Source organism: Chanos chanos, chromosome 10 (genome assembly GCF_902362185.1).
Source record: "Chanos chanos chromosome 10, fChaCha1.1, whole genome shotgun sequence".
NCBI lineage: Eukaryota > Metazoa > Chordata > Actinopteri > Gonorynchiformes > Chanidae > Chanos > Chanos chanos.
In genome coordinates this window covers 31,236,453-31,261,407 of record NC_044504.1, presented here as the reverse complement: position 1 = coordinate 31,261,407, position 24,955 = coordinate 31,236,453, and the positions used below count along the sequence as shown (strand labels likewise).

General features: G+C 42.6%; 1 protein-coding gene across 1 annotated transcript in view; it reads right to left on the bottom strand.

The window, feature by feature from the left end:
• Window positions 1–3,359: 3,359 nt before the first annotated feature.
• Window positions 3,360–24,955, bottom strand: part of slc49a4 (solute carrier family 49 member 4) — a 29,009-nt gene continuing 7,413 nt past the window's right edge. Inside the window, exons 3-9 of the mRNA XM_030786914.1 lie at window positions 20,738–21,006; window positions 19,701–19,830; window positions 16,505–16,613; window positions 12,737–12,804; window positions 9,512–9,639; window positions 8,610–8,792; window positions 3,360–3,475 (exon numbers count right to left, since the gene is read on the bottom strand). Coding sequence (XP_030642774.1) covers window positions 3,360–3,475; window positions 8,610–8,792; window positions 9,512–9,639; window positions 12,737–12,804; window positions 16,505–16,613; window positions 19,701–19,830; window positions 20,738–21,006 — 1,003 coding nt within the window. The remainder of the gene's footprint in view (window positions 3,476–8,609; window positions 8,793–9,511; window positions 9,640–12,736; window positions 12,805–16,504; window positions 16,614–19,700; window positions 19,831–20,737; window positions 21,007–24,955) is intronic.

Here is a 24,955-nt window from a genome sequence, read left to right as displayed (position 1 = left end):
ACTCCATGTCAGAAGAGAGAACAGGTAAATAGAGAACAAAAGCAAAACATTTTACAAAGTTACTAGTCAGTAAATGAATTCTCCAGTATAAAACACACTCATCTCCCAGAAGGCCTGCTGCTGCCGCTGCTGTTGTTGTTTGTTGTTGTCATTCACACAAAAGCTCCGCCGTTAACAGGTTTGAGTGTTTCGTATGGACGTGAGGAGGGTTTTGTTTTTTTTTTTTGGATATTTATAAACAAGTAGAAATGCCCGTTTGTTCTTTCATTCTGAGAAAGGATCAAAGAGGTTTCGTTTCTCCATCAAGAAAATGTCAGTGTTGGTGATGCAGTGACATGGTTAAATGCCCTGAAAACACATTCACTGCTTCACTGAACGAGCGCTCAACTGCCTTACCCATCAAGCTCTGTTCTCTGCGCTGGGTTTCAGAGAATCAGTAATGCCATGACCCGACCCAACCCAACGTAAGACACGGTTCTCATTGACTGCCACAGTAAATCCACCCCGTGTCCTGGTTTTACAGGTCGGCACAGTCTACTCCTGTCTGGGCTCTACCTGGTCGACACACACACTCACAAAAAAGCCTCTAAATCTCATACCGCGTGAGTTTCGAGACATCCTGAACGTATGCTCGTCCGCTGAAATCGTTTTGGGAAAGTGTCCACATCTGCTCTTGGCTTTGTAAAATGTTGTGGCAGAAGATGTGATGAGCATTTCCGTACTGAAGGAGACAAGAATTGCTCATATGCTTGACTAGAGATATGCACAGACAGTGTATTATACAAAGAGCTGACCTAGAGCTTCATCGCATGCATGGTGTCTCAAGAGCCCCTCCACGCTTAAGCTTGATGTCATTTCTGACCTCATCCATGAGCAGCGGGAGGTGGACTGTGCACTGTTTTTGGACCCAAACACGCTGAGTTCATCCTGGATCACCGAGAAGGATACGAGAAGACTCATTTCCTGGCAGCTGGTGAGCATTCTTCCAGTATTATTATGATATTTATGTTTGAGAATGTTATCACGTCGGCCAGACTGCACCGAGCAACTGCTTCTCGTTGGCCTGAAGCAAACAGCTCTGAAACCCTTGTGTTATTAACGGGGGTTACAGCTGAGTGCTGCTTTTGTGAATTATTTTATTAGAAAAGGAAAACAAAAGTTTGCTTTCATATTTTTTTTTTTCAAACCATGTTTTTAATAAGGTGCTGAAAATCTTTGACATACATTTTTCACAAAGACAAAGACATAGATACATTAACCAACCCCCAAGAACCCCCACCCCCCCTGATTAGCAGAGTAAAAGAAGAGAACAGAAGAATCAGGCTTATTTCCTGACTTGAGCACTGCACAGAATGCACAACTTTATCACAGTGAGGAAAGAGAGACAGGGTGAAGAGTACACTGTACACTGTTAATTAAGGCAACAGCTCACAATGGGTTATAATGTAGAGATTCCTTTTGTACAAAGACAAGGAGAGGAAATGTTCATAAAGCAAGTACATCTTCAATTGGAAACTGAGCTGCAGAACGGTTCCTCCACGCAGCCTCCTCGGCAGCTCAGAAAAAAAAAAAAAAAACGAAATCAATTGCGTGGACAATCAAAATGGTCTCTGTAGCATTAGGCCATCATGACATCCTGCACAGCTTTTAACCGTAAGTACGTCCGTGAGGCTAAACCACAGACTGAAATGGATCCATTAGCTCAACGCCAACCCAGAGATCTGCTGAGTACGAGGCTGTTTGACTGGGGGTTTTTTTTTTTTTTACTCTTTGCCAGAGTTTCAGCTCCTTCACGGAGATTCCGTTTAATCTAAAGCCCTGAGAGTGGGTCCAGAGACATTGCCAAATTACATATTCTGTTAAAAGCTTTCCTGCGACAGACTCTGGATTCTTATCTACCTGTGTAATCCTCCGAGGTCACATCCTAAGGATCTACGGTCGAGGGCAAGTACCATTAAAGGGTTAGCCGCAGAATTCATTGAAATCGATACGTCAGCACTGGTCTCCTAATTCAGCTACTGAACCATAAAAGCAGTTGAGATGACAGGTTCGAGAGGAAAACATAACAGTAAACAGAAGAAGCTACACAATGCAGCAACCCCTGTTGCTATCCAGCATGTGTTACGGAGTGACAGCTGTAAACAGTGTTGAGTTTAATAGGGGTGGCTACCCTGTTGTCCTACAGTATTCAGATAATCACATCATTTCTTAATGCTCTTTTAGTTTCTCCGTTAGTGTTTTGACCCCTAAAATAAATAACTGGTAGAACCAATACAATTGGTGTAAAAACTGACTGGCACTTAAAAACTAGTAAAACATGCAAGTGGAGTACGGTTTAAAAAAAAAAAAATGATGCTTTGCAGTAGTTTATCTGAACATCTGTACAACTAACAGCCGATATTTGCATGCTTAACTTACAAAATATCAAGTTAATGGCACAACCTCTAAACTGTAACCTTCATATGAATGCATATGGTCCAGAACAAAGCTACAGCACCCAGACAAGCACATCTTGAGACAAACTGTTATAACATTTTGGCTGTTGACAACAGTGCCCTGAACTGGGGGCCTTACCATATCCCGTCGTTTTTTTTGGACTACCAGTTCAATCCAACTGGGAGGATACCATGTTAGGATGAGTTTTCATGTGTATTTGCATAATTAGCCTAGAATGGGTGAATAAGAGGATATGAGGACAGCCCAATGTCATTTAGTGACAGGCACTATCACAGCCCATTTGAAGCAGGACTTCCCCCGCTGCAATTCATGAAACGTGGTTATGAGTGACATTAAAACGCTAAGAGGTCCCTTGTTAGCATGGCGTCGTCAATCCTGCTGGGCGCCTGATTGAGCGGTTCTGTAATTTACACTTGACGTAGCCATTAGAATGAGGACATGGCTCAAGGACCCGCCACAGGGGGCGCTATTGAGTTTTCCATTAAACAAACATCTGTAAACAACATGAGTCCCTCATGGTATGACTATGAAAACATAATCACAGGCAATCAATTAAAAAAAAAACCAAAAAAAAACCAAGACAACGAAAGATGCATCTGTAGAAGGCAGTATGCCGAGTACAAACGGTAAGTATCCTTAAAGACGACGTCCTAATCAAGGTCCTGCTTTCCCTCGTTGGTTAGGATGATGCTGTAATGCACCGTAATTAGTGATGTCATACATGTTCACTATTACAACATCTTACAAAACAATAAAAAAAAAAAAAAAAAGAAATGAAAAAAAAAGAGCATTACATCATCAGACTCCCTATTTCCAAGTTTCTTCTTTGTGCAAGTTTGTGCCACCAAGGTTAAAAAAAGGGTTTTGAGTCTTCCTTGTTAAAAGGCGGGGAAGTGGCACGTTCAGACTGAGACGAACACGTCCAGGTAGAGGCGGTCGTAGGATTCCCTGAAGAGGAGAACCAGGATGAGGCTAAAGATGCAGGAACCTGTCAGACACCAGTTCAACCAGGACAACTCTGAGAGAACCAGAGAGAGAGAACGAACAATTAATAATGTAGGTTTTTTTTAAATAATGAATTAACAACCTGCAAACACCAAATCTTGGACTACTGGCCTACATGATGTGAAAGACAACCTTAAGTGTCCAGGTGAGACTAGATATCAAAGGATATAGATCTAACTTGAATTTTAAAAGGACTTCTCATATTTTAAGCGTATGTTATTAGAGCATTTGCATCGTCGTGTCTTTACTAGTATTTTGTTTTAAAAGACATATAAAGGCACGTGTGACTGTGGCAAAACATTTGTTTGACCTTGACACGGGAAGGTGAGGGAACAGCCAACTTGGATTTTTGCCATGATATTTTCATTTTACTTTGTCTGATCCATTGTCTTCAGTGACACACCTGCCATATTAGTGTGAGGACAGGCCAATCCATTTTTATTTGTGACCAGAATGCAAACCTATATGAGCCCCATTTTTAATCATATTTATACTGCAATATCTGCACCTAAATGAGCAACAGAAACATCTGAAGGTTAAAACCTTGTGGTGAACCTTTTCTTCATATACACATACAAACACACTCGTGTCTGCCTTCAGCCACCCTGTTCATCCAAGACCCGGCACCTGTGTTCTGACACGGCAGAGGGCTGAGGAAGAATGAATAATACACGCTGAGCCTGGAGACAGGGCCACTCTCTGGACCTTTGGTGTGTGTGTGTGTGTTTGCGCGTGTATGTGTGTATGAGAACTCTTTTCAAAAGAGGGGCACAACACGCGCTTACAATGCATGTAAAGAGGGAGAGAGAGAGAGAGAGAGAGAGAGAGAGAGAGAGAGGGAGAGAGAGAGAGAGAGAGAGAGAGAGAGAGAGAGAGAAATAATAGTCAACACCGCAGAGCATACGTCAGCTTGTTTCATGAGAGGTCACCTAGAGCACTAATACAAAAAGATGACATTGTTGCAGCAGCTGTTCCGCACCTGATAGAACACGAGGCTGAATATAGCCTTAAACAGGTCAAATGTGTTCGTTCCAGGGACACAAGACAAAAAAAAAACATCTTCAATCCAATAAGCAGGAGAGCTTCTCAATTTCAGGGTGTCCTGATCTCTGATAAGAGCGCTGATCAATTGCTCTTAAAGCAAGCTCTTCAATCGATGACAGGAAGGTGAGAAAAACGCTCTGGGTCAGTGGCTGCTTGCGTTTATGCCAAATGACACCACGTGCACCCATCGCACTCGCAAAAACCATCTTGGCTCTACGGGCGAAAAGGGAGGCACACAGACGCACGGACTATAGTATTTGCACAAAGTGGAGAATGAGCGAGGGGTACAAAAGGAGAGAGAGAGAGAAAGCGAGAGAGAGAGAGAGAGAAAGCGAGAGAGAGAGAGAGAGAGAGAGAGAGATCTGAGGAGAGTAAGAAGGGATCCTCTTCAATAGCAGTGTCATTAATCAGGCCTGGGTAGGCACTGGGCAGGATGGTGTAGAGTTCCAGCAGGTTAATGGAGTTGTGTTTATCTGGCCGTTATGTGTGTGCCGCATGCGCGCCCCTTCTTCATCCATTTAAAATGTGAGTGAAAGAATGTGAGCGGGCACAGGGTAATTGCCGTGAACCGAATGCTAATGAGGAACCAGCTCGCCATTTTCACACTCAGGTAATCCAATCAGATGCTTGCTCAAAAGAGAGAAGAAAAAAAAAAAAAAAGTTGAACTTTGAAGGAATTGCCCCAAGCCTGTATTCAAGAGTTGTCTGTTACCAGAAACACATTAAAAAGAGAGAAATGAAAGAAATCTCTCTCCCTCTCTTTCTTTCTTTTCACTTCAAGCAAAAACTGCATATCAATTATGATGTCAGTTTTCAGCGAAGCCAAACTATATTTATGTGTGTTCTTCCTCCTCCTCTTGCCTTTATCCCAGATGTCACAAAACAGAGATGTTTTTTTTTTTATTATTATTATTATTAAGGGCCCGATTTCAACTACAGCTTTACCCGCTGCCTTCGTCTGAAGGATTTTACAGTTTTTTGAGAGCCGGGAGGCTCTGAGTGACAATGTAAAAAGGCCCTCACCGCGTCACTCACTGGCTTCTTCAGTCACTGAAGGTTGCGGGGGGGAGGGGGGGTCGGGAGGGACCGCGGTTGAGACAGGCAGCCACATTAGTGTTGCCGCTTCACGCAGTAGTCAGCCGGTTCACTGTCGCACATCCTGCTCACAGGGTACAGGCTGTCACCGGTGCAGGGACTAAGGCAACCAAAATATGCCTTTGATTGCTGTAATTATTCATAATTGTGGCCCTTTCGGTTTTCCAGCTGACATCTTACTTCAGGCCGGCTAAATGCCCTCGTGGCCTTTCTTTTAGGCAGCGTTCAGGAAAGCTGCCACAGAGTTAACAACCATTTTCTCCACATCAAAAGGTATTGTCATCCAAACAAAAAACCTGAGACCGCTTTTTTTTTTTTTTCTTCCCCTCAGCTTATGCTATCACTTCATTTCAAAGTCATTTCTGGTTTTGAAAATACACAGCCTACATAATCTCATGATATATAAATATAAAAATCTCTTTTCAAACATTTGATGGAGCTAGGAGCTCCATGTTCCAAGGCTTCTAGATCTACATTTCATTTCAGTGTTGTAATTAAGACAGAATTGCCTGCAATCGAAATGAAAGAAAAACAATTCAAGTGAGATCCTGGCTGAATGAACCATTTCACCGTGAGCACACGGGCAGAAATATCGGTCCGACACGTCGGCAAAGTGACCTCCACGCAGGCTGATACACTGAGCTGTGTGAGGTGAAGGTCTGATTTGTATTCAATTCACTCCATCCTGCTAAAACAGGCGCACGCTGACAACAGATGAAATAAAAAGTATGAATGACTTTATATATTCACTTGAGTCTTTTGTTCCCGCTCTCAGACACGGAGTACACGAGTGCCATTCACAGTCAGCCGACAGCGTCTCATACAGAGAAGAACCGCTCTTCCTGCTTCCCGACGTGACCACGCGGTCATGTTCTAAATTCATAAATATGTTTTTTCTTGAAGACCGATTTGATACTTCAGATCACATATTTTAGCTGTGGGCAACTGTAAAATGTATAAGAGATGTTCGTGCAAGCGGAAAATAAATGAAAGCCTCGCTGAACGACATTCAAATCAGCGTGTTGAGCAGTGAAGGATTTTCAAAAAGCCAGACTGACAGTGACTCTTAAGCGTTTAATTCTGGGTCGCATTAGTGACGAGATGGAAATAACTGATTAATTGTAAGTGGGTAAACAGTGGAACTCAGTGTGACTCTTAATCAGGTTTGATGGCCCTTCTGTTTCCCTGTGGAGGCAAACAAAGCTCCAACACATGAAACTACATTCAAACACTTGTAATTGAAAGAGTTCCTGTTTTATCAGTCTCAGAGCACAAACCGAGCCCTCGCTACCAAGCCACACTGCCGTTAAAGGAAATACAATTTGGCACATTTCAAGCACATTTTTTCAGCTCCATATAAGCCTGCAGAGATGATAGTCAGACATGCCTGGTGTGATTCTGATAAAAACCAGCAGAAATCCCTCAGAACCCCCCCCAAAAAAAATTCACCAGCCATCAGCTAGACGCTCCCTCCAGCACAGGTGATGTGTGAGAGAGAAAGGGGCGTCTACCGAGACAATAACACGAAAGGCAATAATTTGGCAGCTTGTGTGGAACCTTATTAGGTCTCGGTTCCATGTGTAGAGAGAACATCAGGCTAGTCTCAATCCCAAACGGAGGGAGGTAGATAAAGAAAGGGAGCCACACGGCTTTATTTGAGACTGATATCAGGATCAGTACTGAAACGCTGAGCCTGCTAAGCTCACTCATCTCCTGTTTAATCTTCTCCCGCTGATCGTCAGTAAAAGCGAGAGTGTTGCCAGAGTTACTGTAGATACCTGGGAAGTGTCCAGCGCCCACTCAAATCCACAGGCTGCCAGTCGGACCCATAGAAACCAACAGGGGATATACAAAGCATTCCTCTCTGGCTTTGTAGTTTATGCTGTCTCTGTTTGATGTAGACCAGGTATACAATATTATTATTCTGTTTAATGTATCATTTATGACTAGTAAGCAAACTCATGTATTAGTAGTAACGCTGCACATATTAAAAAACAGATAAGGGTCCCTTAATACATATATATATATATATACACACACACACACACACACACACACACACACACACACACACATATATATATATATACATATATATATATATCTCAGAGTACACTGTAGATATATTATATACACAGTGCATCATCCAAAGCAGCTTTTTATTGGACAATGGGTCTACGACCATTATATATTTGTCCGTTCTATATTTGGCAACGCATCATCCTCAAGCATCAGTGTGTGACTGCACTGGACCTGAGATAAAGCTATCATATAGAGACCGTCTGTCCACCCACTAACCAGGAGTAACTTGTCATGAAGGTGATGGTGAATATTTAATAGGAATCGTCTATTTCCTGAAGAGGAGAGAGGGAAATCCTGTCAGTTCCACCTTGAAAATTACCCCTCATTCCACTTGACTGGCTTTGTGATATGCCACAGCAGGTTAATCACCATTCAGGGGAGGGACACCTCTGTAAACACAGTGGACCTGTTCTAACAGAAACGCAGAGATGGTGGTTCAGCTCCAGTGTGTCTGCATCTTTGACTTGTGTTCAGGCCGTCCCGGTCTGAGCGCTGACTGAATATAAAAACGCCAGCCTGCAAATATGCCAGGCAAAACGTTCAGCTAACATCTATGCACGGGTAACACACCTTTTCCATGCGAGGAATTTCTCTGAATACATGAAAATGCAAAACTACTTCATAAACATTGCCTTTACCCATGGTAGCGATATTCAAACTTATCATGAAGATAAGGTCAGAACAGTTTAGTTCAGAACAAAGCGGTATTCTGAACAAAGAAAGTCCATTTAACATGCAATTAAGGGTCTAGTCAAGGGCTAGACAAATTGGCAAAATCATCCCTGTCGGTAGGCAAAGATGACACATTTATTACCATAAATCAGCACAACAAATTGACACAGGAAAATACCACTTTAGTTTGACCGGAGAAAAAAAAACAAAACATCTGGGCTGTTCAAGACAGTTCAAAAGGAAGATGACAGTACCTGTAAAGTAGAAGGTGAGGAAGAAGAGTAAGAGTCCCGTGAAGAGGTTGCCGAGAAAGGTGACCACTCCGCAGGTGATGCCCTCCGGCACAGGGTACACCGTTTCGATAAACAACTCGAAGAATATGGGCACACTGCTGTTGATGAAGATGCCAACCAGGATGCAGGAGGTATACAATGTAGCTGGAGGAGAAAAGAAACCATTTCAAACGCACACGTAGTCTACATAACCAAACTGGATTCTGTTTGCTCATGACCACTGCAAATCAGCAACACCAAAGTCAGAAATAGCCCCAAAAAAAAATTATTTATGAAAATGAATGAAAAGCATACTATCCAAATCTGAAATATTGTACCAAAAATAGCGCTGGTGGAGTAATTGCTCATTAGCTCATAGTATGAATCATAACTGGGGTGTATGAGCCATGACCAACCACCGGGCCCATGCTGGCATTCCAGGTAAAGGCACAGACAGCTTTGGAGTCTGCATGGCCCCGGGCGTGTGCCAAAATCTCTGGCTGAGAGCAGATAAAGAAACGAGGCGCCAACCGTGAGAAGGTAATGGATAGAAAATGGTTCAGCTGGCAGATTAGAAGGGCATATGTTTGCTTCAGGCCCTGCTTCTCTGGAGCTTCTCACACCCACCACAGTCCAGACCCTATTTCCCTTCACTGATGTGCAGCTAATTGGTTCCTTTAGATCTGGAACTCTCAGCATGATGCCACTTAAACTTACCTGTGCTACTGTATTGTACAACTGCTGCTCGGTCAAGGTACCAGTCTGGAGACTGTAAACTGGTACTTGTTTCGTACTGCTGTGGATTAGCATACCCTTAGTCGAGGGCAGGTGAGTTTGGAGACTGTAAACTGGTACTCGTTATGTACTGCCGTGGATAAGCATACCTTTAGTGGAGGGCAGGTGAGTCAGTCTGGTCAGACAGGTAAGGGTAAACCAAGTAGCAGCCAGAGACGCTCCAGCCAGCATCAACACCAGTATAAGCTTCAGCATGCCACGAATGGAGTCAGCAAACCTACAGAATAGGATGAGAAAGGGAGAGCGTGGGAGGAAGACAGACAGACAGACAGACAGGCAGAGAGAGAGAGAGAGAGAGAGAGAGAGAGAGACCAACAGACAGAAAATATCTGTCACTGTTCAAGGGGGTGCCAGCGATTAATCATAAACACTGGTGCTATTTCTGCATGTCCTCTTTGCAGCACATGTCAGTCAACATGGCACACGACTGACGAGACGTCTTCCTGACGAACACTCAAGATGTGTGACGGCTGTCACACTGTAACAGTCCAGACATTTTCTTCCTCTACTCTGTTTAGACTCAATCCGTTACAAGTCATGACCCTTATACTACTCTGATATACTGATGTCACTGAGGCGTAATTTTTTAAAATTCTGCAGTGACTGAGATACTTTAACAAGAAAAGGCAATGAATGGAGACACTAATTGGCTGTGTTGTGGTCAGGTCAGTCAGGGAACGAAATAATGATTTGAATTCCCCAGTTTTAATTCGTAAAAAACACCCTGTAGAAATTTAAGAGCAATCTGGCGCAAAGATGCACAGAGCTCACACGCACCAGAGTGTAACAACCGATGGGAATCACTGAGACTGCCTTGAAAACAAGCACAACTGTGAAAAAAATCCCCACAATTTCTAAAGTTTTCAAATCATTTATGTAAAGCAATCGTTTTAACTATTCTATGTCACGTACAGAAGGCTATAGTAAATTTACAAAAAAAAAAAAAAAATGTTTTTTTTCCCCACTAAATATCTATTTATATCACTCTATTTCTGTCCCAAATTTTTTGAACGCCCTTGTAAGTGCCCCCCTCATGTGGCTGTACCTTAGTCAAGGTGACTAAAGCCAGCACACTCCTCTTACAAAATATGTGACTCAGCCACTAAATCCTTAGACACTTCAAATTTTGCAGCATCATAAAGCAATACAAGACACTTGAAGGAGAGAACTATTTTTTCGACGACAGTGGCAGCAATACAGTCCTCTGACTATCTGACTGATGGGCAGTGAGGGGGAATGTGACCACGGCTGACACGACCACCCAAGGGAACTACATTCTTTGGTAAAGCTGGTATTTGAACCGTGAATCTTAGATGAAGTGTGAACCTCTGCCGTGTGAAACGACGCCTTAACCAGGTACGTCGCGACAGTACCAAGAGTTTTCTGCTCTTTCTCATCCCTGGCAACCGACTCAAGGTCATTGAAAATAAATCCATCACTCTTTGTTGTTCTGTACTTACTATACCCTTGGTAAGTTTGACTTTAAACCCAGTGATAGCAGAAGTAATAAGAATCATATTTGAACGAGACAAGGGAAACACTGCCAAAAAAAAAAAAAAACAGCCAGGCGACTGGCCATCTCTCAGGTGAACTCCAGACACGCTTGAGTCTTCATTCTGGTTAATGGAGATTTAAGAGGGTAAATTTTAGCCTGCTGTTCAGTTCCCTCATCACAGCTAGGTAATGGAGCTGGACTGTTTGATGAAGGATAATAGCAAGCAATGAGCACTTCTCTTGTAGTCCAAAAACAGTGCCGCTGCCCCTGTCGCAAGCTGCCGCACAACAATTTAAAAGCCACAGGACCCTTTTTCACACCTCTGAGCACCATGTGCTAATTGACCTGCGGTGACAGCATCTTGTGATTCATCTGTGCGGGCAAAGCCCATTTGGGTGAGGGGTGAAAGTGTGTGTGTGTGTGTGTGTGTGTGTGTGTGTGGTGGGGGGGGGGGGCCCTGTAGAGCCTTTGAGGCCGGCAGCTATTAAATATGTCGCCAGGTATACAATCAATTACAGTGTTCGGCTATTGTCCTTGCAGCTCATTTTTATATAGCCATTTTTTCTGCGGCGGTGACATACCCTACCGCTCGGCGCCCGGTGGCTGGGGACAGTTGCATCCTATAACTCACACTCATGAATTTGCATTATGATTGCTGCCGCAGGGAGAGCACCGGAGCCCCCCCCGGCCCCCCGCACCGTAACTCACACGGGCCCATTAATGCATGATCACTCGGCAAACGATCGTTAATGGTGCCGCAATAGACCGGTTGGCTGCAGAGAGGCAGCGGGGCATCTGTTGCAGGTCTCCGTGCACTCTCTGCTGAAGGCCCTGACTAACCCCCCCCCCCACAGATAAACAATTTACATGGAGGAAGAGAGAGGAACGAGTCAGCGTATTTACATTCTTCCCACGCCCTTACTCAGATTGTTACACAGGATTATTCAAATAACATTCAAAACTGAAATTATTTGAATTTCAATAGGTAGGCTGAGGTCTCCTGGCTCCAGAGCAGCCATAGGTCGATGTGGACCCTGGCCACACGCTACTACAACACACCGCAACTAACACTGCTGGCTGGCCTCTAACCTCCAATACACTGACCATCGATTAAGCAGGAAGAATTACGACCTCATTTTCCTAATTACAATGTTTTGAAAATGTTTCCCCTGGTCCAGAAGTGCTGATTTAGGCCAAACGACAAATGTTTATCCATCAACTGTTGACAAATCTCTTCCTTTTGCCGACTGTACAGTTTAGGCTTTCTGCACCACCTCCTATTCATCAGCCGGCGAGACATAGCCACTCCATTAGTATTTTCCACTGCCGTTTATCACAGATCTGATTTTAATAAATTAGTAGAGAGAGAGAGAGACCTACGCCCAGTCCACCCACACACATACACAAAATGCCCTGTCTTTAGAAAACACTGTCACTGATCCATGATGGAAAGCAAACTATTATATCCCCCAGAGCTGCATGCACTCTTATTATACAACGTGAGCCACACTCAGTGGGGTGATCTTTTATTTCTTTTGTTTACAGAACACAGTAGCTTCATCTGCTCTCAAAAATATTGACTAAATAGATGAATGATAAGTTCTGCTTTTTTTTATCCACTGTCAGTGAGCAATTTATTTAATTTGAATTTGATTTCGTAACTACAAATCACTTAGACAAAAGTGAAAGAATTCATTGTAGCAAGTCTGCTAGGCTCAGACAGCCAACAAAAAGAGAGAGGGGGGGGAGAGAGAGAGAGAGAGAGAGAGAGAGAGAGAGAGAGAGAGAGAGAGAGAGAGAGAGAGAGCATATTACTCACCTGGCCATAGCCACTCCAAAGACGCAGCCTCCAACAATTGACCAGAACCCGATCCATCCAGCATCCACCTGTGAACCAGAGCAGAGATATTATCTGGCGCTAGGCACTACGAGATGTCACTCATTTTACTGTTCAACAACAGTCTGCAGTCTGGGGGAAGAACATCATTCAGGGAGTGAGTTAATTGCCAGGCAGAATTCCAAAGAAAAAGGAAAAAGGCAAGAAACAACAGTGTGGTTCATCACGAGCAGACAATATCAGACAGATGGTCCAGAGACAAGAGTGGCTTGGCTCAGTCATGGATCACTGGGACAGAATGCTCTTCTGGGGGACCTCACACTTCATCGTGTTTCCTGCTATCTCGTTGATAAAGGGTTACAAAACAAAAGGCTCAATTCAATACATAACATCAGAAAACATGCTTTTGAAAGTATAAAGCTAACTCACAGAGCTAACTAACAGAGCATATATACATTTTAACGGCCATTTGGGAATTTAATGGACCATAATATGACTGTCATGTGATAATGATTTTTCCATATGATCAAATTGCTTGATCAGGGGCTATCTTCATTACTTGCTAATGAACAATGTCATTTAATATCATATTAATGTATGTACTCAACATTACTCAAGTCCAAACAAATCACTACTTTGGTCTGGGTCTAATTTTCAAAAAAAACAAAATGAAAGAGTTAATTACAACAATATACTAACATCAGGACAGAATTTGTGCCTAGGCTTTACCAAGCCTTTTAATTGTGTCAGTTAGCAGGAGATGATGATAAATATGAGAAGCAACACCAAAACTCCTTTAGGCCCTTGGCATGTCATCTTGTTTATCTCTCTAAATGCGTACTCATTTGTAGCCTGTGGCAAACAAACATAAGTTTACTCCCTCAGATGAGTGTCACTTCTGGGTCCTGCACCAATCCCCAGCAGATTAACCAGAGAAAATGACTTTCATATGCAATAATGTTCTGAACACAAGGAAGGTCCCTTTCTGTGAAGGTCATAGCTGCTCATCTAAAAGAACTGATGAAATTTTCCACGCATTTCAGATTCTGCAGAGCGTCCTGGATTCTGGACTGACTTTGAAAGGGCAAAAGGTGGTTCCCTAATCCGAGTGAGCCACCATTTTGCACAAGCCTAATACCCCATTTTCCATTAACAGAACAATTAGATGTGACTGATTAACGCTGAGAGGGATCCTGCTCTTAAATGATGCTAATTGCAGCTGTGAAAAGCTGTGTGCTCTACGCCAGTGCTGTGGGTCTTGTCAGCTTCCTTTCCTTTGACGCCGCTAACAGACTCAGGCTGAGACAAGAGACACACAGGGTCCAACTCAATCCCCTGCCTCAGTGGAGTCCACTCTCTGTTGACTGATTACAGTCCAGTTTCTCTGTTTTCTTACTCCCACTCGTTGTGGGATCAATGCTTATCCTCTTTCTGTCTGTGTGGCGCTGACTTGGGACTGTCCAGTGCCATACCCTCTCAGCACAGAGAGGGAACACAGACAGTCAGCATAAGACAATATTTATCACCCACACTGTTTCCCATTAAAAGTGAATTCTAAGCCCGAGGACAAAGCACTCAAAATAGATGACTTGCTCTTGGATAGCCACAGGGCAAAGCAAAGCAAAGGATGCTGGGGGAAAGAAAAACAAACAAACAAAACAACAACAACAACCAAAAAAAAAAGAAAAAAAAAGAAAAGAAAAGACAACAGCATATGGTATAGCAAAAATAAGTTTCCACGTTCAAGGAGATCTGAGATCTCTCTTTTCCCCCACAAGACAGCAATGTGAAGGCAAACTTGATCAGAATCTGGCATTTGTATTACATAGCCTACTAATGAACAACAACAACAACAACAAAAAAACACCATGTTTGCTGTAGCTTATGTCATATGACAGGAAAAACACTAGTAACTGACATTTCCTATGAGCGCACCAGCAAAGATATTGCAGTTTGGTGAAAGTAAGGCCAGAGACCAACACAATCTCTCGGTATTGATCCCCAATAAAAGCGCTTTATCTGTAAAAACAGCAGGGATGAGCACAGAGAGAGAACACCGAGTTCCCCACCTACACAAAAGAATGTTTTCACTGGAAAAAGCAAATGAGGCTCGCAGTTGTTTACACTCAAAGACTCGCAATGTGTAATAACTCAAATAATGATCTGACTCTGAGTGTAATTAAATACCCCAACAAATAATAGGCAATTGTGAATTCTATGTCAGGCATATAATTACCATCAGAGCCAGACTATTACCTCTGTGACCTCTCACGGTCAGTTTACATGTCATGTGGTATACGAACATGTGTCATGCGGTTTCTGATGACTAAGGACACATGAAATTAGGATTTATTGTACTTTTCTTTGCAGAATTTGGTCAGACTGTCTGGAAATAATAATCACACAGATACTCAGAATTAAAATCCAACATTATGAGGTCTTCTGGGTGTCTGGTGAATATGACAACTTAAAAAAGTTTTGATTCATCTCTTCATCTTCATGCAGCATATCCTACGCAATTCTGAAGAGAACTTCATTAAAGCATCAAACATCTATGCCATTTGAAGTTTTCTAATGGATGTAAATTCTGAATGCATTTGAGAGGAACCTCTCTGAGTGCGAGATCTTTCAACTTTCAGCAAAAGGATTTGATGGCTGCATGAGTGAACCACAACATGAATGTGAATTCAGAGAATTCATAATGCTTTGGTAATATTTCTGACAGCAACAAGGAGTAAGAATCTGTAGGAACATGATGAGGGTATGACGTCTCCTGGTTGAACAGTTTGTTCTGGGGTAGCACCTGTCTGATCATAATCTTGACAAGAACTTTGTGCCGCAAGACACCGGGTTTATCATCTTTTAATTCAGATTGGTCTTATTTTGCTACATACGCACTTCAGTCAATGCTTATCTGAGATGGATGACTAATCGCATTAAACTTCAGGAAGATTGTGTAGGACATGTGTGTGTGTGTCTGTCTGTGTGTGTGCGTGCGTGTGTGTGTGTCCAACAAATAAAGTCTCTGCACTGTGGGGACAGTGATAAGTCACGTTTAGAGATGAGATGGCTCAAGAGAGAAAGAGCAAGCCCATCTGCTTGGCTTTGGAATTTCAAGATCATAATTAGGTCTTTCGACAAGTGTTTTTGAAGTTCAAAGCATATTTACTCTGCTCTTGTTGATTTTTAATGAGAAAGTCCAGAAGAAGGAAAGGGTTTTTAAAGATTTCAATGTGGGCTATCGGACAATTTCTGGTTTGTGCGTGTTTGCGTGCGTGCGTGTGTGTGAGCACCCTGGGGTTAATTATGAATCAACATCCATTTTAGCCAGGGAAATTACATTTTGTGTACTAGCCTTGATCCTAATTAAACTGATTGTGGGCACACTGAAATAAAAGAGAGGCTTTCAATAGTGACTGATTCTCAGGTAACTGCAGCTTGCAGCAGCACTGTCCATCAGAAACATGAAATATCGACATATGAGTCAATAACATAAATGAAGGCATTTGAGTCTTGTACAGCCCAAACGTTCAGCTGAATATGAGCAGCTATACCTCTGTAATGAAAGATCAATTAATGTTTTGTTATATTTAAGCCCAGTTTTCTTGTTTCTGGCATAGGACTCATTGCAATCAACGGTGCTTGAAATTATGCTCGATTAAGTTCGCTTCATTGAATGCACACAGTGGGTACGGACATTGTTGAAAATGCCTGTAGGCTTCCAATGGAAAGAATGGTGTAATTTCTTACCTGGCTAACTCTAGCAGGGGTGAGAATCATATCCAACACACCGGACCAGCCAGCCACCACCCCCGTGGGCACCGAGTAGGCCAGAGCTATCATCAAGAACCGCATGTTGCTAGAAGACAAAAAAAAAAAAAGACAGACTCCTAAGGATCTACTTGTCATAGAGTTTCATCCGAGGCTACGGTATATGGAGCCTTTGAGTGGCCACGGTACCCATTTACTTTCTCCAGATGTGTCAGTGGCCGCAGGTCTGTCATTAAGCTGCACACGCTGTCACATAAGACTTAACCAGTCTCTCATCACAGTCAAAATAAGACAAACGCCTCTGAGTACAAAAGACAGGCTGAGTGGACAGAAGACAAGTCAGGTAAGCGTAATTTTAAAATGGAGCACTGAGTTGGCAGCAAAGTTTCGAACAGACACGGAATGTTAATTACAGTTTGCTTTGCTTTCTCTTCTTTTGCAGCACAGCAAGAGGTACACTATAAAAATAAATGCCACCTGTGGAATACCTGATTATATTCATAACCCCTTGTGAGATGAACATTTAAATTTTGGAATAGAAACTATTCAGATTCAGTGCACAGCTGAAAAGATTATGAAACTGAATAAACAAGGATTAACACTTGGCAGACATCATTAGCCACTATTAATCCGTTCACTACACATAAACAAAAAAACACTGGAATAACTGAATCAGCTTGTATAGTCTATAAATGAGCACCGGCCTAAGATAATTCATTTAAGCTCTTTCATTTCCAATATCAGGGAAACAGCCATTTGACACGAACAAATGTCACACTCACAAATACACAGAAAATAAGAGATGAGAGAGAAAACAGGGTAAAGAACATGGTAAAGTACAAAGAGATATGTCTGAAAATCAGACTGTTATTGTAGCCTGAGAGAGTAACATCATGCTCTGTGGTCACTTTAATTTTCAGAATGAACACTCTGGCCTATTAAAATAATTGTTTGGTTTGTCTTTGGGGGATTCAATCCAAGCTGATTCCAAAATCCAAGTGCAATATAGGATGCTATTTTCTTACTATATTAGCATTTATATGAGCATCCCTAAAATCATTGCGTTACTACAGCTGTGTGATATGTCAAGAGACTCCCCTCACAGGATTGGCCTCATTCACCTTTCCCTAGGCCCCTGGCAGCGCTCCAATCACTCCCAGCCCAATTAGGATTGTCTGCCAGCCTCCCTCGTTCTTCTCCGAACATCCCAAAGCAACAGCCACTGATCTCTCTAGTGCGTGAGATTCTCCCTTGAAGCTCCATAAACCAACAAAAGCTCTGACAGCCATCACTGACACCCTCAAAAGACACTCCTTTGTTTATCATTTTGAGCCTTGGAAAGCTCAGAGAAATGTGTTTATTTCCTTTTTTTTCTCTCTCTTGTTCTGCATATCCAAACATGGCTTTCTGAGGTAAGGGGACATCTGGGTCACTAAAGGCTATTGTGTTTAAATCACAATAAGATGAAGGGGAGAAAAAAAAAAATAACATTTGCAAATTCGATTTGCAAAGTCCAGTTTTTCAAGCTTACACGTTAGTGCGGCTGCACATCTTCGTTTTGCATTGAGAGTAGTGGCCAAGAGCACAATGTTTGCAGAGAACTGAGCAGTGTCCTGCAGAAGTCTCAGAGGAGTCATGAAAGAGGATTCGTAAAAGTGTGCTGATGGTCTGCCCTTTCTTTCAACTGTGCCTGTTTCATTAACCTTGCAGCAGTGGGAAATCAATGGCCATACACCTTTTCCCCCCTTCCAGATGAGAGCTTATTTAGATTACAGTACAAGAGCAAATATTTTGAGGGGAGCCTCCAGGCCAGCGGGATCATCAGCTAAGTGCCACTTGTCCTTGGGAGGGAGCTGAAGCCTCATGATGAGAACCCTTCCAAGACAACACCATTTTTTATCAAGGAGCACCATCAATAACGGTGCCAAGTCATCATCGTTGTTAGTAAAGTAATCAAGGCTTGGATAATCAGTCTGAGAAAGTCACTGAGAAATAATGATGTTCTCAGGATCGGAAATAAACATCGGAGCAAACTTAATCAAACTCAAAGCAATTAAAATGGTAACATCTCCAACCCTTGAGATGTTTAAGTCTGGAACAAAGAGAAGCATAAACAGACAACTAGGAGGCTCAGACAACTTCAGAATTTAGGAGACTAGAACCAAGACACTGCAATGGTTAGGTCAGTCATTCAGCTGGTCTTCTACAAATGTGTGCTGGAGACAGCCAACTTTCAGAGAGGTCTAGCTATGGTACTGCTACTGAACTCTAACACAATATGGAATCAAAACTGGAAGACCGCCTATCAGTGGGTTTCAATAAAACAATATTATCTCAACGGGGGTGATCTAAAACAGCTTGTGTTTGTTTGTTTTTTTCCTGTGTTTATACCCTCAGTCGTTCCTCCTACTTTGCTTTGAGCCCTCCGCCTTCTTGCGGCCAGTTTTTTTTTTTGTATCTGTAAGTCCGTGAAATTTGTTTCGAGCATTCTGGTCCACCTCAGGGGATGGGCATTTCAAAGAAGTCCCCTCACACTGATGGATGTTCCAAACTTCATTTCTGTCCATAGACTTCAGCACATCATTCTGCTGGCTGCCTGAGGAGAACTTGAGGCATGGATGGCTGCCTCTGATCTGTAAATTGCACCAGTGGCCCTCACTTGGAGAGAGAGATCACACAAGGAGGGGGGGGGGGGGGGGGGGGCTAGTTTGTGAAACAGCACAAACTATGGTCTGAATGAACGCGATAGGCTCCTGTGGCCACTGAAGGCACAGACCAAGATGATCTATTTATCATGCAGGGACAGAGTGTGGCATCTTAAGACTTAGTAATTAATCTTAGGAGAGTAGGCGACATCTTTGATGTACATTAAATGACAGACCAGAGCAGATGGTGTGTGGCAAAACTGAAAAGATCCTTTCATTAAAATACTCAGTCCCCCAGGACAAAGCTTTCATTTTCAAAATTTTATTGCAATAAACATATTGAATAATACGGAAAGTATTTGTCTGCAGGGACACTTGACGGCACGTAAACAAAGACTTTACAGGTGATTCTCGGGTTTGGCTGGATTACGCTTGAATCAATTTTGCAAATGTTTGGGCTACGTCTGCCTCAGCCAAAAGGAGGTGTTTAGGAAGCATGTAACGTATGGAGCGGGTTGATAACGGCATACCTTAGGAGTCTGCAGATACTGCTCCTGTAGCTGAGCCGCTGACTGGCTGCTGCCACACTCGGAGGCACGGGCGGTCGGGAGGGGAAGTAAAGCAGAACTGCTACAAAGAGCGCCGCAATCAGTCCAAACTCTGGAGGGCAGAATAAAGCACAAGACTGTCATCTTAATTAAGGCAACAGACATCACATTAATCAATCACTGTTTTAATGACTTAATCATCCTGCTCTCAAAACCGCTTCCAAGGCTAAAGGTTAATTTGTCTTTCTTTGTGGGGAAAAAAAAAATGCTTCCTCGTAACTTTGTTTCACAGGTTTTTTTTTTGGTTTTTTTTCCATTGTGAACAGATTTCTAAATGACCTAATCCGCAGACACCACTACCTACATTAATCATAGGTTAACTGTGAGACATACAAATGCATTAAACCCAAGGGCAGTGGGGAAAAACAAATGACCGTAAAGGCTCATTAACCCTGGCTTTCACAAACTAAATTAACCATATCAATATATATTACACTATAATCGTCTGTAATATAATATTACATATCAAATTTGGCTCATTTGACGGTTTGGGTCCGCACACTTGTTGAGTTGTCGCAACGGGAAAAACGTCACTGTAGCCTCTACTTAGGTGTCATCATTTCTCTCAGTCTTACTGTACATTGTGTGTCGATTAGGACTCATCATTTTGATTTCATCCATCTGACCCACCTGTTCTACGCAACTATTTATTACAACAGTCAACAGAACTGAATACCAAGATGCAGAGGATTAAAGAAAAAAGTCAGAACTTCAATCTATTATTGTATTTAAGTTTTTTTTTTTTTTTGCTCTCAAATGCTTTAATTTTCCGAATCAGTTAAGCAGAACATGGTCTGCCATTTTGAAAGGCATTATCAAACGGTGTTAAGACAAGAAATTTTCTGAAGACAGTTTTGTATTTTTTGTTGGCGGAGGGCGGGAGCATGAACTGGGTTTGGATATACACTAAACATAATTGTCTGGTATTGATTTGTGCAATGAGGTAGCTTGGGAGTTACCTGCATAGAGAACAAAGTCTATCCTTTCCCTTATGTGGCTTGGGTTCCAGTTCACAACACTGGTCACAATCTGGGTGTCATTGGGTGCTGGCACAGCCAGGGGACCAACCAGAAAGGAGCATGCTGACCCAAGGTAGCAGACCAATGAGGCGATAGCTGTGGCAGTGGCCCTTTGGTCCGGAGCAAACCATGTGGTGGAGAGGAATGGCCCAGCACCCATGATGGTTGGACCTGCTAAACCATTAAGCAGCTGTCCACCGTGGATCAACCTGCAAAAAATATATACATATGTGTTGGCAAAACACATTAGAAATACATATATTTAACAATGAATGAGAGTACAAATACATGGCTGGATACAGGTATGCCGGGCATGTATGGTAGACATTTAACAATAAATTCTGAAATTCATGCCCTTAGAAAGGAAACAAAACACTTCATACAGCCACACCAACTATACATTGTATAAAACTGCAGAATAGCCAGGCCAGGGTTGAATGAGAAACAGAAAAAAATGCAACTGTATACAGTCTGAGTGAATCGGTCTTAGGAAATCCAGGAGGCTTGAGCACTACCGAGGATAAAATACAGGTACAGTTCTCATGTACTGCTGTACCTGTTTAGAAGAGCTTCAAAAGTTGAAGGATCAGGATGGTAAACTTCCTTAAAAATGAGTTTTAATAGCCAAGAGAGATTAACTCCTACGTATTCTGAGGAGAAAAAAAAAAAAAGAAAAAAAAAAAGCTTTGCCATGAGATTTGAAACCTGAACATTATTGCGAACCAAAAGTACCAATATTTTATGAGTACTCTCCTCTACACCTCTAAAGCTACTCAGCCCTCCTGTCTCCTTCAGTGTGGAAGACAGAATCCTTAGTTGTAGACAAAGACATGCCCTCCCCAGCAAGACAGATCGATAAAACCACTGCTCTTCCCTGATCTCCTCCCAAATCTTGTGAAAAACGCTTATCTCCCCCTCTCTCTCTCTCTCCTTTCCTCCCTCCCTCTCTCCCTCCCTCCCTCCCTCTCTTTGTTCTTGAGTGTTTTCAGCTGACTTTGATTCCTCGGGGAGCATTTCAGCCTTTGCTATAGTTTACAATTCCTTCAGAGACCTGTCACTGTGACGGTAAAGACCTGCACCGTCCATCCCATAATGAGGCTGGTTGTCATGCATACAGCTGGCCAGGACAGAATAGGAGCCCCTCCTTATTTTCACTGACGTCAGATTTCATTGTGACACCGTCTCACGTACCTCATAATTGGATTCCAGCTGATTTAAAATCCCAGACCTAAATCCGACCATTACAACTTTAAGACTCTCACCAATTACTTTTCTTGCTTTTTTTTTTTGAATGAATAAGAAAATTATGCTAAACCTGGCACAGAGCAGAGTAATGATGGCTTTAGATTTCACCCAGTGGATTAAAGGCCAGTTATTTTCATTTTGAGTTAATTTGGTTAATTCACTTCCGCTTTGATTAAGGGAGTATGACAAAAAAATTCGTAAATGGATGTGACCTCAGGTGTTCATGTGTTATCTGTCTTGAAGATCAGCCAAAGTGCTAATACTGATATTAAGGTCTAAGGTATTTGACAGAAAGAAAGAAATGGAGGGCTTAAAGGAAGGAAGACTAATTGAGTCATACTTTAGCAGGCGCATGGGGAAAGGAGCATGGTGGCAATTCAGACAGAGATGATTAGCTTAACTGGTACAGAAGAGCTCTGTCAAAGGGGTTTGAATGCCCTCTGATTAAACTCATTTCTGAGGACTGCAGTATTTGCGGATGAATTGCATTAGCATAGATAGTGGCCGTTTGTGATGCCCGCTCATCCGTCCTGCTGTGAATTTTCCGAGCGAACGCAACATCTGATGGACAGAATGTTTACAATAGGCTCACACTGCAAGCGACATACGAGGCTTCCTCTTGGTGGCGTGCAGACCATGAACGTTGATGCCATTCGTTCGACTCCGGAGTAATGCTCCACAAACTGTGGCGCGACTGACTGGAGGCCAGCATCAGATAAACACAAATAGTGGATGATCACTGGTTGTTGGCCAGGGCTGCACAATACTGAGAAAATATGCGACGTGTGTGATAAACTCGTTGGGCGCTGCGATGGCGATGTGAGATGCGATAAAAACAAAGTGTGCCATTTCAGTGTGTCTCTGATTAAACGTGCTGCAAGTGTAGACCCTGAAAATGAACAGACGGGTTGTAATTTTAAGTGATTATACAGGTTTGATGTTCTCCCCCTTTCAGTGGCCACCATTACTCCACGTGTTCTGCCCAAACTTGCGTTTGCGTGGAGTCATCCTAATGTTGTCACATGATAGATGTACTTCCTCTTTTCGGTACTAAATCTTTTGCTGCTGCTGCTGCTGCCGGTGCTCCACTTACAAGCTGGGTCTCTGTTCCCTCTTCAGGACTACTTGTTGTAGCAGTTTGCAGTTGCGTGGTTTCGCGTGGCTTGTGTTTCTCTTTGTAGCGCTCTTCTCGGCCCACTCTGATTATGTCACCACGTAATCTAGACGCTTCATGTTAGAGTAAGGCTATGTCTCTGCTCTACCTCTCTTCATCAACTTTCTAGCTTTACAAATCTCAGCCGTTCTGAAATCACAGGCCTTTAAGATGCCTTTATCGTGGAAGTTCACATCACGATGAAGATTACAAGGGAAAAAAAACAAAAAAAAACATCACGTAGCCCTATTTGTGGCTTTGATTAATGCTGACCATGTGTGGATGAACAAAAGCACATTGATAGATGATGGCCTCCAGCATGCTTTGGGATACACAGTTGGCCAGGTGTACAGTAATTGATGACTGGTGACGCGCTAACAAAATCTTACAAGCCTCGATGCCATGGTGATTCAGTTCAGCCTGATGGCACGTCACTGCACAGACAACAATTAATGAGAAATAAGACCACCGTCCCCGCTCCCAGCAACAGCCTTTAATCAGGGGGCCCGGCATGGTATTTGCATATATTTGTACTGGCGATCACAATCTGCTTTGATTCGAGAGCAATCATTGGCATTTCTAATCAGAAACCATTGTTATACTGGGTTTTCTGCTGCCGCCCCTGAACAGGCTCCGAATCAAATGTTTCGGCAACAAGGAAAAGGGCACAGTGGAAGTGATAAAGACTCCAGACAACATCAAGATGTTTTCGGTCCAAAGCCTCCGTTTCATTAAAATTTATCTGTATGACAGAAAGTGAATTCTTTAATTATTCAGGGTACAAAATGAAACGAAGACCCATCAGTCATTAAAAATGTCGGCCGTGTATATTTCTCTTTGCTTCTCGTTTTCTTTTTTTTTTTTGTGATGAAAAACCTGCTCACCCATTTGTTGTCAAGTGAATTTTCCTATTCTGAAATTTAGCTAACAGCAGTGAATCTCTTCTTAGTGCTATGTTTTTTTGATATCAGAAGCGCTGTTTGATCACTGCAGTGATGCCCTTGAACTGTACGGCTGAGCCTCGCAGCAGAGTGAGGGCTGTCAGATCAGCCGGCCGTCATCCAGATTGGCATGTCTAAAATCACCATCAAATCCCCATAACGGAAAGTCTTCATGTTTCACTACAGATGTTCATCATACTCTTAGGCGAGAATACGGGTCAGAGAAAATATGTTCCCAACTTCATCCACTTTTCAATTCAAGTGCTGACACCTACTGGTGAGATGTGGAAGTTATTCTTGCTAATGTATTCAGGTTTCAGACTGTAGTGAAGTAGTGGGTTTTTTTTAAATATATAAATTCCAGTAATGGGGTGATGATGCATGTTGACCTATTTTAACCAATGCTGATTTCACGAGTGGGGGGGGGGGGACGAACGCGCTACAAAAATCCAAACAGTTTGTGACTTGAGTACAGCTGAAGACTCGGCCACAGTACCACACAATCCTCAATCTCTGCTTGTGTGTCATGCAGTCTGTATTACATGACATAAACTTTTTCTAGCGAATGGTGCAGCATGTTACAGCTGTCATTCACTGTTTGTAATAATAAAAAAAAATATATATCAAACCATAAGCACTTACTCCTACCAAGATGGATAAGAAAAGCACGGTATATCACAAAGCCAACACAAGGCCTACGTCTTTGTCCAAGTGCTAATTCATTATGTTACAGGTAAGAAAGCTCAAGGTATTCTTGAGTCGTTAAAAATAGTGCAAAACCATTAACTGATTGTTAAACCAGTTGTTAATGACAGTTAA